At 25.4% G+C, this 16,440-nt stretch overlaps 1 protein-coding gene across 1 annotated transcript in view; it reads left to right on the top strand.

Moving 5' to 3' along the window:
• Positions 1–16,440, top strand: part of LOC111621672 (protein TANC2-like) — a 124,328-nt gene that overhangs the window by 34,350 nt on the left and 73,538 nt on the right. Inside the window, exon 2 of the mRNA XM_023363879.1 lies at positions 14,020–14,168. Coding sequence (XP_023219647.1) covers positions 14,123–14,168 — 46 coding nt within the window. The 5' untranslated portion in view covers positions 14,020–14,122. The remainder of the gene's footprint in view (positions 1–14,019; positions 14,169–16,440) is intronic.

The raw sequence follows: 16,440 nt of genomic DNA, 5'->3' as shown, positions 1-16,440 counted from the left end.
GTGAGAGTCATATATATAATATTGATGAATTAAACGACAGGAAATTAGTTTTTCTTAGAAAAGAATGGCATATATAATGGATAATATTAGCTAACAATAAGGAAAGCAATCTATTGAATCATCAATTATAGTCTATATAAGATAATACTGTGAAATTTTTGATTTGCTGTGATTTTAAAATAGAAAAGAAGAGAAGAATAATGTCAAGCAATATTATCCAATTTCTTTGGAATGTCTTCTAAAATTGTGAATATAATAAAAGCATCGATCCCTATTGATCAATTGGAACGTTAAGTTTATAACCATTTGGTCCCACGAGATTAAAAAAAAATGTTTGTCTAAGAAGTTTGCATTGAAAAAAGAATTATTGGATACCACGTCAATAACAAATTTCGATTGTAACCGAAGGAAATTTTCGATATGTCACTTGTAGGCGGCCATTTTAATGATTGAAATCTATGGTTTCGTATTAGATGAAGTGAGTAGTGGTTCGAAAATTTGTAAAAGATCTTCAGAACTTTTAAAAATATGTCAGCCTAGTCAGAGTTGTAGTCTATAAAATAAGAAAAAAAAACCCTTTATTAGCTTTATAATAGGCGTATTTCCTTTTGTAAGACATTTATAAACCGTTATGGTACATTGCAATTATTCGCACGATTTTCGATGGAATTATTAAGAACTTTTGACACTATTACGGCGTGTAATGTACTGGAAAATCTTGAATGACCAGTCAAGGTCACGATTGACCTTCTAATTTCTTCGAGAGATTATGCTCATTATAGACTTAAAAGATATTGATCTGAACACTCATCCTCCTTTAAGATAAGAAAATCATTCATACTCTTAAAAAACACCGTTAGAAATCCGTGCCAATTCAGGGTCAGAGGTTCAAAGGTTACCCAACGACGTGATGTTCTCTACGGTCACGTTTAGGTCAGAGTTCAGTATGAGAACGATAGCGATAAATCAACGAGCACATTTCGGGTCAGCCCATTAGTACCACCACCAACCAAGCCGAGACGACCCAGTTTTATATTGTTGGGAAATTCGGGCGGTTACCCAAGTTTGATCTAACAAAATAAAGTCCTTGTCGGTAGAAAAAAAAAGTAGTGTTTCTTTTAATTTATCTCGAAATTTGATACTAAAGATTCGCCGTTCTTACTACTAAATCAACGATTAAATCTGTTGGGGGTCTAAACTTTGAAAGCGTAATTGTTTATAATACGGTTCACTGATTGAATTTTTATACACTAAAATAAATAAATGACGTCTAGTATATTGAATGGCAATATAATTAGATTTTATTGACCTATATATTGTTATAAAATCATCTTTCTCAATCTTTTAAGGGGAGCATCGACTGTGTTGAAGTGTTTAACTTTAAAAATATTCGTTTTAAGTTAAGAATTCGATATTTTAAAAAGATTTTTATCAAGTGTAGAAGATTTTAACACGGATTCTGAGATCATCAGCCCCATGTTAATGGAACCGACAGTTATTTTTGATTGATATGTTAACGTTAATGTTTTGACAAGGCGCCGAATTAAATTCGATTTTGCCAGCAGTTAGGTTTCAACTCTTTCATAAAACGTTTTATTTTATTACTTTTTTACATGTTTGACATTTGACGTGTACGATATGCATTATTTATATTTTTGTTTATTTAGAATATTTATTTTTTTTATATATTCTTTGCCATTATAAATTCTTTACCGAATCCGAAAATCAGAAAGAAATCATCTATCTATCCATTTTTATTTTCTTTATAAATATTTAGCATTTTTCCGATATTCATAAAAAACGATTAGTCAAATTTTTAAATTTCAATTTAAATAAAATTTTCAAATATTTTTTTGAATTAAAGCTTGCATTAAAAATCGTGGAATAAGTAAAGATTCTCGGAAGTCTTCCTCTTCCTATTGTGAGAGTCTACTTGATAAGTCGGATGCCCTGCCCTTCCTTATTTCTTCTTCCTAACGACTTAGCGATAAGTTGACAACCCACTTCCTCTTTCCAACACTGTTCATTCACTTGTTTCTTTGACGGCGATCGTCTAAAACAGCAGTTCTCAACCGGTGGTACGCGTACCCCCCAGGGGTAAGCAAGAAGGATGGATTAGGTTGTGTGTTCAGACAGGCTCTTCTTACATTACGTTACGTCAGGCCAATTAAAGAAGGCGTTATTTCTAACACCTTACACATCCTTATTACTATATGTTTGTAGAAGGCTCAGGGAGAGGCGAATGAGTAAATATCACCTTCTATGAATGGGCAGATATGACGTTACGTAGCCTTAGTGATACAAGTTTATAGAAGGCTCATACGAGTAACTAAAGCCTTCTTTGATTGGCTAAACGTAACGTAGCCTTAATACCGCAAGTCTACAATAGGGAATGAGTGAGAAAGGTTGAGAACTGATGCTCTAAAATATCAAGATTTAAAAGTATTAAATTATATAATTTATTAATTATTTAAATTTAAAAAAAAAATTAAATTTTCTCATACAATTTTTTATTCTTGTTACAAATTTATTGATTTAAATATTATATTAAAAAATTCTACATGCTTATGAGTAAAAAAAAAAATGTAATTGACTTATCCTAGATTCATTAATATTTAATAAATTTATATAAGGAATCAAATGAAAGTTTCAAGTTTATGAATTAAAGATACAATTATATTTAAGAGATTACAGGAAAATTTGATTTAAATTTAAAAATTTAGTCGTTTATCTTAAATGTTAAATTACTAAATTTTTGATTCATTACAAACTTTTAAATATTAAACTTTAATGAAGTTTTGGACATAAAATTTGTCTTTTATTCATACATTTTTTTTCATTTAATTTCTCATATAAACTTGTAATTATATTATTTTATATATTTTTAATAATTAAATGTTATATAAAAGTTATTTATAATAAATTAAACATTTTTTTTTCAAGTTTAAATGAAAGGAAAATTACAGTATTTATGAAAGGAAGATATAGGAATATTTACATGATATAAAAAACATTTTAAAAAATTTATATATATATTATTCTGTATAAAAAGACATTTCAATCCATTCCCAAATTTTCATAAAAGAAATTGTTAGATATATACCATAAATTTATTTTATCAGGGGAAAAAAATATTCATGGAACAACCTCATTAAAAAATGCTTCAGATACATTTTTATTGAATAAAATTGAAAAAATATTTTTTATTTAAATTGAAATTTAGTAAAAATAATAATAATTTTATTTCTTAAAACTGATAAAAGTGTATTTAAATTATTACTGAACCATTTTAAGTTATTACTTTTAATTTATATAATTAATTGAACATTTATAAAACTATATTACAAGGATGAATAATAAAGTAATCATTTATTAATTTGTTAAACATTGAAGTCAAAGTTTTTGACCTCAATCAAGGCCAAAGATTTAGAAAATGAAAGGTCTTGGCTTCTCTCTCTCTTTCATTGTGAATAATGTATATTTATTTTGGATGTTGTTTGCTATAAACAACTCATATCTATTCCAGTTAAAATAATATATTATACGAAATATAAACGTTGAATTTTAATATTTAAAAATTTTTCTTTCCTTTAAATTAATTTTTTAGAATATAACTTTCACACTAACTACAAAATCTTCTAAATAAAATTGTCTTAGTTAAGTTGAAAATTGTGTAAAATATTATTAAATAATAATTAATTTATACACCTATTAAATTATATTAAATTAGTTAAAATTTCAACACTTTCTCTAATAAAATTATCAGTTAAATGATTCTACAATCTCGTAAGAGCTTCATAAATGTTTTCGAGTTTAGCTTTGCAGGGAAGCCTCCTTTATATCGAACTTCACTAATGTGTTCTATAACAGTGTGAAATTTAATGTAATGCTATTAAATACGAATCGAAGACAATTCAGGCAAGTGAAAGCGAAGGAAAATTTTTGTAATAATGATCGTAGAAAAGAATTTTCTTCAATTATTCTCGAATTTTCATCGAATGAACGAACGGATTTCCTAAGGCAGAAAAGTGAGTCTAATTTTCATTCCGTCACACGTTTCTCTATTCGCTTTTGTGAATCTTATTAATGAGATGTTCTTATTCCCTAGGGTATAGTATTGTTTTTGTTGACAGGCCTTATCTCCACTTAGCCTTGGGTTTATCAATCACTGTTTCTGTTGTTACCCCGTGACTAATAGAACATGGCGGATTGAACAATAGAAGCAGCGTGACGTCAAAGAAGCGTACATTTTTTTTAAGTTCTACCCTCTGGTAATTTTCACTTTTGATGTGTATTACAAAAAATAAAGGAGTTGATTATCTCTGTTCCATCTTGAGTACTGAATGTTCGTCTTAATTAACTACGGTAATATTTTGATATTANTAAGTTATTACTTTTAATTTATATAATTAATTGAACATTTATAAAACTATATTACAAGGATGAATAATAAAGTAATCATTTATTAATTTGTTAAACATTGAAGTCAAAGTTTTTGACCTCAATCAAGGCCAAAGATTTAGAAAATGAAAGGTCTTGGCTTCTCTCTCTCTTTCATTGTGAATAATGTATATTTATTTTGGATGTTGTTTGCTATAAACAACTCATATCTATTCCAGTTAAAATAATATATTATACGAAATATAAACGTTGAATTTTAATATTTAAAAATTTTTCTTTCCTTTAAATTAATTTTTTAGAATATAACTTTCACACTAACTACAAAATCTTCTAAATAAAATTGTCTTAGTTAAGTTGAAAATTGTGTAAAATATTATTAAATAATAATTAATTTATACACCTATTAAATTATATTAAATTAGTTAAAATTTCAACACTTTCTCTAATAAAATTATCAGTTAAATGATTCTACAATCTCGTAAGAGCTTCATAAATGTTTTCGAGTTTAGCTTTGCAGGGAAGCCTCCTTTATATCGAACTTCACTAATGTGTTCTATAACAGTGTGAAATTTAATGTAATGCTATTAAATACGAATCGAAGACAATTCAGGCAAGTGAAAGCGAAGGAAAATTTTTGTAATAATGATCGTAGAAAAGAATTTTCTTCAATTATTCTCGAATTTTCATCGAATGAACGAACGGATTTCCTAAGGCAGAAAAGTGAGTCTAATTTTCATTCCGTCACACGTTTCTCTATTCGCTTTTGTGAATCTTATTAATGAGATGTTCTTATTCCCTAGGGTATAGTATTGTTTTTGTTGACAGGCCTTATCTCCACTTAGCCTTGGGTTTATCAATCACTGTTTCTGTTGTTACCCCGTGACTAATAGAACATGGCGGATTGAACAATAGAAGCAGCGTGACGTCAAAGAAGCGTACATTTTTTTTAAGTTCTACCCTCTGGTAATTTTCACTTTTGATGTGTATTACAAAAAATAAAGGAGTTGATTATCTCTGTTCCATCTTGAGTACTGAATGTTCGTCTTAATTAACTACGGTAATATTTTGATATTATTTTTTTTAAATATAAAAGTATTGGCTTTGTTATTTAAAATTAAAAAAAATAAATCAGAAGAAATTAAAAAAAACAATACATTTTTATTTTATGAAAGTTAAATCATTACATAAATTAAGGCTAGAACAATAAAAAGTTGGAAATTTAGTTTATATTTTGTTTTTCGTTGGAGCGAAGTTATTTTAATAAAAATTATACTTTTTTTTTTAAATAAATAAATAATAAAATAAACGTTTTATATTATAATTTCCTATTTTAACAACGTTTCGTGATAGTGATAATGTCAAACATCACTAAAAATCTTGATAAAGTTTGATAGTTTATCGCAAAAATCTAAATTTCTTTTTTCTTTTTTCCATTAAAAACTTAAACTTGGGAGTAAATTTTCTAAATTTTTAATATTATAAATTTAAAATAAAAGTAAATTAATAAGAAATAAAATTTAATTACAATCATTAGCTAATTATTAAATTAATTTTAGATTGAAGATGTGCATCGATGTCGAATAATGGAGGCATTCTAGTGTTTAACAATTAAACGTTTCCATTAAGATTTTATTTTTATTTTTTTATTTTTTTTCGCAATTAAATGCTCATTTATCTACAAGTGGATAATAATGGTATTTTAGGAACCGAAGAGTTAAATGCTTGAAGAAAATGTCCAATCCGCATAAAGGATGTAAGCACGATAATCTTTTTTACACGATTTTCTAGCGTTATCGGTTGAAATCTTTGGAGGAAAAAAAAAGTTTTCTAAATCTTTAAATTTAGAAAGAAGAATTTGAAATCTCTGTTTAAAATCGCATTCTTTCCAGCGAAAGGCACGATTTAATCGTATGAAACCGTGCTTTAACTAGAGGATAACATTGAAAGTTTCTAGCCTTAGGCAACCGATCTTGGAATATTTGTTACATTGTTTTAATCTATATTTTAAACTGGAAAAAAAAATTGAGTTTAAGCTTCAAATTTTTTGGTTAAACTTCATTACAAGTGCAAAATTTTCATCACTTTTCTGAAAATTTACATTGTAAACTGTACGATTATAATACTGTTTTTAATGCTGCAAGGGGGTATTTTAAAGGATTATATCGATCATAAATTGATAAATAATCTTTAAAATTTGCTATAAATTATAGAAAAATATATTTTAAATTTAAATAATTAATTCAAAACATGAAGTTAACAAGTCTTATTAATTAATTTTTTTTAATATTATTTATTTAATTACTATAAAATTTTATATAATAATTTTAATTAATTAATTAATTAATAATTTACATACATTTCTCTAATAATTTACTTATTGAAGTTTAATCATCTTCATATAATTTTAATATTTTATTCTGACTGTGGCCCCTTTAGAGTTTAATTTTTGACATGGATCCCTTGAAATGTTCTATGGCCACAAGGAGGCCACATAGCCCTCCAGTTGAGAAACAGTGTTCTAGACATATATATTAAACAACAAAATAAACATAAATCCGTCCAATTCATCTTCAAGATTAAACAAATTCAAATAATTTTAATGTATAATGATGTTTCATTATTCAGCTGCTCTACATTTACAATCAACAATCAAGAGTCGAAGATAAAATTAACAAATTAGTATTCATTTCTCTTTAAATACATGAAGATATTTAAAGCAAAGTAAACACTGATTTATAAACATTCACCGTATTAGATTGCTTTGGATTCCGACTTTCAATCTTGGACTGTAAATAGAATACAATAAATAGAAGAATCTGTAAATATATAAATATAAATATAAATCTATAAATAAGAATCTGTAAACAGAAACAAAAAATATCTCTACACTGATATATAAAAAGATTTACTGTAAAATAAAAATTATAAATAACATACCAAAGTTATCACGATTCACTTTTGGCATTAACTAAAAGTAACATTCATACACACAGAAAATAGAACCATTAATTTATATCGACAAACAACCAACTTAAATTCATATTAAATTTTAAAGCGAAAATGACAATTTCAGGAAAATAATTACAACTCATCATTTATAAATTTAGGCAGTCTCGGATCCAATTTCTACTCAAAATATATTTTTCTCACTTCCGTTAATTTCAACAGAAACGACAACTCCACATTCGACAGGAAAAGAAATCGGACATTTAAACGACAGAAATATACTCACCGAGAACGTCTTCGTAACTTTTACGTCCGTTCTCGCTCCGTCCGAATAAAAAACAGTTTCAAAGTCATTGCAATCTTCTTTAATACACAATCATTTTCATATCATACGATCGAACAGACCTTGTAAGCAAGCACAATCCGACCAATCTCAAACGATTTCCAGTTACTATTTCTACCGGGTAACATCAGAGAATCATCATTTCATAAAAAAAAATTAACTTAGATTGTTTAATACAGTCAAAACATACATTAAGTAATAAAGCTTCGGTTCCAAATACATATTTTCCTCCAAATTAAAAACCAAATTCTTTCATTTCATTTTTCATTACAAAATACAAAAGCCACAATTTGGCGACACGTTCCTTCGCCCGCAGTTTCCGAGCAACAGGAAGTGCCCTTTTACCAGTTTGGACGCAAAAAGCGACAAAAGCAATTGCACTCGATCGATCACTTACTTCTGCGTAAAATAATTCTTGNCTATAAATTAAAATTATTATATTAAATAAAAAAAACGAATATTTATTCCTTGTAATTAATTAATTTATTAATTTTTTAAATAGTTAATTAGTAAATTAATTAATTGACATTCCAAATGTGTTTTGTATTAATTATATTAATTAAAAATAATTAAAATATTATAAAGACATTAACAGGTATATGTTAATTAGCCATGGATTGAATTTTAATGCTTTTAATTACAGGTACTTTATTTAATTTTTTTAAAAATTATATTGATATTGTTTGTCTAGTTTTTTATCTTCAACGTTAAGAAATTTATTTAAGATCTCTGCATAATGCTGGAGTTCTTATTGTGAAACTTAATAGGATTATAAACATTAACTATACTTCTAAATTCTAATCAAGCAATTTAATTGGATTATTTATAATTTAAACATGTTTTAATGATTCTATCAAACGATTTCGACTTTTCTAATGCAAATTTCATTAATTCTATAGTAAATTTATACAGGTTTAGCTCAATTCTTTTATATATATATATATAGTTAAATTTGCTTTAAAAGCTAAGAAATACAGTAGAAACTCCATTAACCGGAATTCGATCAACCAGTTCTGTGGATACGTGTAATGAAGTTTAAATAATTTAGTAATACAGGATAAATAATGGGTTAGTTTCATGGAAGAGAATGTGTAAGATAGTCTCACTCCAGTTTTAGTTTCAGATGTGCTTTCGTATGGAAAGAATTGGTACTAAGTGATAACGTATATTATCTCGAAAGAAAGAAAAATGTCCTTAATATGCAGTGTAGAAAAGTGAGGATGTAGAAAAACTTTTTGTTGAATTCGTGTTTACAAATAAATGAAAATACACTACTGTAAATGCGAATTCTATTATGTGATTTTCTGTTATCCTTTTACGAGTTCTTCCCATCATTACTTCGGTTAATGGAGTTTCTACTGCAAAATACATTCGTACAGTTTTTGAATATTATAGCTACTGTTGTACACACGCCTTTCTATAAGATTTTAATTAGGGAAAAAAGTTTTTTATCAGCAAAAAAGTGTAGTCCATTATGTATATGACTCAAAAAAGTATCAAATATATATATATATAGTCGAATCTCTGAACAATGGGAACATAAAAGCATGGCCATTATTTGGAGATTCGACTGTGTATATATTCAAATAAATGGTGTTTTTTCTCCTTCGAAATGTTAATTTCTTTGTCGAGATAAATTACATTTACATGCTTTTGATTTATATTAAATGAAGTTAATGGTTTCTTTCTGGTACTAATTTTGTTTCAATTGATACTTAATGAAAATTGAGTATAATAGATTATATTTGTTTCAGTGAAGAAGAATTTTACAAATAGAAAATGTTGTAACGATATGTTGAAGTCATTAAATATATAAATAGAAATATTATTTTCCTTACAAATTACCATAAAAAAGCTGGAAGAAAGAACATTAAAATCTAAAAATAAACAAGATAAACTCGAGCTCTTTAACTAACGACATTATAAAATATTATTTTTCCAACGTTAACAATAATCTTAAATATAAATTTGCCCTTTAATTAATAACAATTTAATGATGTTAAGTACAAATATTATAAATTTAATAAATATTTATTAATGATAGAAATTAATTTATTTCAAATTAAAATTTTCATTAATAACAATTAATTTTTCTAGATCTTAATTTTGTTAATTGACGAATATAATTGAGTTAATTTTACAAAGAAATTAGTAGAATTTAATTAATGATTTTTACAATATTTAATAAAATAAAGGAGAAGGATGAAATTCAATAAAAATTATTTCCTTTATCCGACGTTAAATTTAAATAACTCGAGATCTACATCAATAAATAGTGTAATATTTAGCATCTCTTTTTAAAACCCTTGAGGATAAAACGAAGCTTCTCTTCTTCATTTTTTATTATTATTTTTTTTTGAAATAAATTTAATTTAATACTGAAAATTTACATAAAGCGAAGAAAGATGTAATCTTCGTAACATTTCTTTAATAGAATTTATAAAATTTGAAGAAGGAAAATAAGGGGAGGAAGGAAGGAAATATAAAAATATTTACTATTACTCTACAGAATTGAAATTTTATTTTTGATGATGATAATAATAATAATAATAATAATAATAACTGAAGGTAAATTATGTATAAGAATCTGTATTTATATATAAAATGTATAAAATAAATAAATTATATTAATTCTCTTGTAAAAAAATTCAAACATTCCAATGTAGTATTAGTAACTCAGATTAAATTTCACTTATATTTTTTTAACTTGCAGCTTAAGGAACGTACTACTCATATTACTTAATGTAGGACTTCAATGTGCCTTTCAGGAATATAATTTATCATCAATGGGTTTTGTTTGAAGTAACCTAGTAAAGTATTTATACGAGAAGTACCGTTGAAAATTCTTAACCTTGAGACATGCCACTTGAGTAGTTTGTTACTAACAAAAGCAACAAAACAGTACTTTTATCCAACAAATTAATGAATAATCCGCAGAAATTAATGTAATGGAAATGTTGTTTGGAGGTTATTTTGTATACATTTCACAGAGAAACGTTCTTGAAAATATTGCCGCTATTTACAGGTTCGAATATATAAAGTCAAATTTAATAACATTTACTTATTGAAGCATAAATTTCGAAGATTTATATCAAATTATTAACTTTATATGGGAACAAATTAGAATTTTAATATGTTTTATTGTGTGAAAACAGAATAAAATTCTTTATTGTATATATTAATGATAATATATGTGTAATATTTTTAATTTCGTACATATCTATACAAAATTACTAGAAAAATTTGAATGGTTTATTAGTGTATAAGATCATGAAACAATTTCCGATTTGTCAGACTAATTGCTGGTACACATACTTCAAGTTAGACGTAAATTTATTCTAGGAATTATTACTAATATGCAGAAATGAAACCATTACGGTTTTACCTCTTACATTATTAAAAATTGAAGAATAAGGTTAAAAAGTACAAAAAATTATCTTAATTCAGATATGAAATATGTTTATTGGTCACGTCTGCGAAGAATTTCATCATCATTATCATTAACACATCCAGGTTCTTAATCCAGATTACCTGTTACGAATTCTCTCTATCTTTTATTTGGATATCCTCTCTTTGTTTTCCTGCTGGACGATAATCCTCTTGGATGAAGATAAAGGATGAAATCCAAGATATTCTTTGAAATTCTTTCTGTTCATTCTTTAGACTTAATCTTATCATTTTTTTCTATAATTAATAATTGTATGATTAACTGGAATTCCTAAGTATAAAAATAATATGAAGGACTTTATTTAGGACAAATATAGATTATACAATTATTTATTTCTGTTTATTATTATTGATATTATTGTTATTTTTTAATTAGAATTGTAATCTTTTCATTTAAAAGTTTAGAGAAGGATTGTAATTATATTAAGACAAATAAATGTATTAAAACTATTATATTAACAGTAAAATAAACTTTCCATATCTGGTCTCCATTTTCGTTTATTTAACTCAGTTCCATAAATAATTTCGAGTTAAATCACGTAACTTCCAGTCCAGACCGGAAGCTCGTATATAGTTAATCCCTAAGCTTTCCACATCTGGTCTTGATTTTCATCTACTTAACTCCGTTCTCGAGATTAAGAACAGACGGACAGACGGACAGACGGACGACAGTAGGCATTTATTTATACGTCTACAATTTAAAAATTGCAACCCAACAATGGGTTAGGTCATGTTATAAATCGATTTGTTTTTCAAACAAAAAAAAAGCAATTTTTGTATCGATTCTTCATAATTTATCGATAATAAATAATAAAACACACTTAAATTAACTGTAATTATACAATAATTATTTATTAGAACGAATTAAAGTTATGTAAAAGACATTACCTTCTCTATCTGTAATAGCGCAATTCAGATGAATAGGATAAGAGATTAAGTCTTTTATTATATTCCTTTGAATGCAATATCTATAAAATTTACACGAAATTATTATATTGAAAATCCATATTATCCGTGTAATTGGATGGATTCGTTCCATTTTCACTCTATAATTTAATATAAATACATCAAATTCTACTTTACAGAAGTACAGTTATTTTACATTTGATTTAAAGATTTTTAACGACTGTAACTTTAACTTTTTTTTTGTTGTTGTTGTTCAGACGTGTAAATTTTTATTTTCTTTTATTCTGCAGTAAGTTACGGATGCTTTTCTTCGAGTACTTAAAATAAATTGGTCAAATATATAGTTTTCGATTTTGTTTACTTTAAAAGAAATATACTATAGGTATATATGTATATAAAATTTCATAAATTTTTTATATTTTAAAGTGGAGCGAAGAAATATTTTTATTATTAGAATTTTTAAAGTAAGCATTTTAAAGAGGATTTTTTATTTTATTTTTTTTTAAAAGTAAACTTTAAATATTTTACTCTAATAATCAATTCATAAAGTACAAAAATCTAAAAATTTTTTGCTGTATTTTTTGAATAAAAAAAAATCTTAAGATATTTTCTAATTTTATATATTTATTATATTTTATATTTTTTTAGTAAGAAAGTTTAAAAGTTTTCAATTAATTTAATACGTATAAATCATTAATTTTTATTTATAAATTTCAATTTTTTTTTGTAAGTTATTCTTAACAATTCTTTCAATCGATAGCCGTTATGGTATTTTTATATATATATATATTGAATATTTTAGTACAAGCTAAAACCATTATTTCCACGGTCCTACTCTTAAATATTTATATAAAGAATGATTGGTTTATCTTAAAAACTTGTTCGAATTCGTCATAAATTTAAACATAAAATATTTGTATTTATAAAATAGCCATACAAAAATGCCTTTCTTGTCTTCTTTTTTTAACTCTGAAATTCATTCTTAGGTATGAATTATTATGAAAAAATTTTAAAAAATATATAATTAACAAATTGATTTCTAAGTGTTTTTTGCATTGATATTTTATTTATTTATAAATATATTTATAAAATAGATAAAACATATTTTTTTTTTACATTTAAATTTGCATTTATACATTAAAAATTTAATTTTTTTTACATCTTTATTTATATTATATAAAAGTAAAGAAAATATTTATTTTTTTATAAATTTATTTCTCACTTTTAATTGTCAGAAATAATCTTTTTAAAAAAATGTTAAAATGTCATGTGATTTAAAGACAAATCACGTGATAAATTCCTACCCCCTTTGGACCACGTGATAAGTGGGGGAAAATCTTTAGACCACGTGACAGAAATGAGTTTAAAATCGATTCCATATTTAATATTAAATAATTTAATTTTAACCTTATTTAAATAATGTAAAAATTGATTTATTGATTTTATATATCAATACGTAGAAGAATATATTATAACTTTTTATTATTTGAAAATAATTACAGTAATTATTTAAATTTAAATATTCTTTGACGATAACCCTTTAGGCTATCATCAATATTAAACGTATAGAATCTTAAATATAAAATTTAAAATTTTAATGAATGAATTAAAATAAATCTATAATAATTTTAATTTATTTATAACTTTATCTCTAACCATTTAACCTATATTTTAAGCTTTTTATAACTTTTAAAATCACTCTAAATAAATAGAAATGTGTCATATATAGGGCCTATATTTAAAAAAAAAATTAAAAAATATATTTATAAAATTATAAAGTGATAATTTGTATTAATAACTATAAAAATTAAAATTTTATCTCCTTAAAAACAAAACAAAAAAATTTTTTTTTCTTTTTTAAATTGGAATTTTTGAGTAAAATTAAGAGATAAATATTTGTGTGTAATATCGAATTAAATTTTACTTTGCAGTGGATTACAAGTTGCCAATTATAAATTTCTCGTTTATTAATTTAGGATTATCAGTATTTATCAGATTATCAGAAAGCAAAACGGCGAAATGTAAACACTTGGTTCCAATTTGGCGTCGACGATACGTCAAATTACATAGGAAAAAAGTATGTCCCTTGATGATCAAAGTGCTCAACAGCCAACGTGGTACAACGGTAAGTTCCATCAATTCTTTCTATTAAACGCTTCCATTCCGTTCATTTATTATAATAACTTATCTTTAAAATAAATAAATAAATAAATAAACCGCGTGTAATTTACATTAATATAGTATAAATCGTCACAAAATTCGGTTAACCGAGCTTATTTTGATTACGTTTTTTGTGACACGCTCTTCTAAGCTTTCAATTTTACGATTCTCATTTACAAGTGTATTTTAAATACATAAAATACGCGTTGAACTGACTTTTTGATCGACCCTTCACGCTTTTATCTTGTTCAATGGTCTTACATTGCGTGAAGATAAAAAAAAACAAATACGGTTAACTGACATTTGGCACACACCCTTTTGTGTTTACAGTTGTTCGAAGATAGACTTAAGTTGTTAAAAAAAAAAAGGTTAATGAATTTACCGGAACACATAAAACACGGTTAATTGACTTTTGGGCCACCCGTATATCTACGTTACGTTTAGGCTTACTTTTTTTTTTGTTTGAAGATAGAGATAGAAACAAAAGTACATACAAGTAATAAAAATTTTTTTAAAATGGAATTAAAAAAAAAATAAATTAAATTGGTATCCGTCTAAGAACAGTTTAAGCAAGTGTAAACAAAATTTTAACAAAACGCTTGCAAACAATAATGGCGTAGGTTCAGCAAATTTATTTTTAAGATTGACTTTAGATTGCCATTTGCATATGAACTGTCTCCAAGTAACGAGAAGAGAAAGAATTTTATTAACATGTTTCTAGAAATAATCCCCAGAGACCTTGTTATATTATATTTTTAAAGAAAGAATGTATAAATATTACGGGTCGATACCAATTTGCGAGTAATTGGTATTACTTCATTCATCCGTCTGTCTATAGATAAATTTTAAAGGCTAAATGTTAAAAGATAGAATAAATGAATTTATCAAGAGTTTATTTATTCGTGATTGATTTAAGATAATTTTTATTTTTTATTTTTTCCTTTAAACCCGACGACAGTTCGTAATATATTTTTAAAAATAACCTCAAAGTTAACAAAACAAATAAGATTATAATTTAGGTTAAATTGAGAAGAGAGTTTATAATTATTATATAAGATATCTAGCCCTTTAATTAAGGCCTTAAACTATAATATCTTATATAACAGGGCCCTTTTCTCTTATATATATATATATATATAGAAAATAATAAGTTTTGTAGAGATGTTATAAAGGCCTCACAACTATAGACTCGAAACACCTCTAAAAATAATTTATAGAGAAGGACTTATGCTTTATAAAGGCCTCACAATTTTCCTTGTATCTAAGCTATAGATTCATAAAGAGAGGCCCTAAGTTTTCATCTTATTTTCCTTACGTGCAAATCCTGCCCTTGTTAGGTAACATTTATTAAATCTGCAATAAATTTTAATCGATAAAAAAATAATAATAATAAAGAAAGAGTTGTTATATAAGTTTAGGTCATGAAATAAATTTGATATATTCTAAAGAAGTGAAAATACTGTTTAATATTAAGCTCAACGTGCTCATAAATTTATATCCTTTATAATACTTTCTACTAATTTTTCCTATTTTATAATTCTTTGATGATATTTATTACATATTTACCGTTGGCACATGAATAGCAACTTTAGACTTACAACTAGCTATCAGGGTTTTGACCATTCTTTTAACAGAAAAAAAAGTATATNAAATTTATATCCTTTATAATACTTTCTACTAATTTTTCCTATTTTATAATTCTTTGATGATATTTATTACATATTTACCGTTGGCACATGAATAGCAACTTTAGACTTACAACTAGCTATCAGGGTTTTGACCATTCTTTTAACAGAAAAAAAAGTATATGCATATATATATATTTTAAAAAAAAGACACAGAGAACCGGTCTACAATAATTACTTCAATCCAGTTTTCCGGAAGTCGTTTGATAACTTTGTGATCCCAGTTGCAATTTCGAGACTGTTTTATGCAAAGCAAGATATACAACCAAAATAAATTTTATAATATTAAAAATGTCAAAAGAAATATTCAGTTTTTCTCACTTTTTTCTCCTTTTGTTTTATTGATAAAATATAATTTTTTTGGGAGTTTAAAACTGTTCATTATCGTTAATTCTCTCGAGAAATTGCACGCCATTTTTCTGAAAACACAAGGGAAAAAAAAAAAGGAACGTATTGCTAAGGAATCTATTTAACGTTTGCTTACGTCATTCTTTGTTAATCAGATGTCTACACACACAGACAGATAAACGTGATCGACAGTATCTAAAAGAG

The sequence above is a fragment of the Centruroides sculpturatus genome, unplaced genomic scaffold (genome assembly GCF_000671375.1).
Source record: "Centruroides sculpturatus isolate CEXI.00-Female unplaced genomic scaffold, Cexi_2.0 scaffold35, whole genome shotgun sequence".
Taxonomy (NCBI): Eukaryota; Metazoa; Arthropoda; class Arachnida; order Scorpiones; family Buthidae; genus Centruroides; species Centruroides sculpturatus.
Note: the sequence above shows the minus strand (reverse complement) of the source record. Positions and strands in the feature narration are given on the sequence as shown.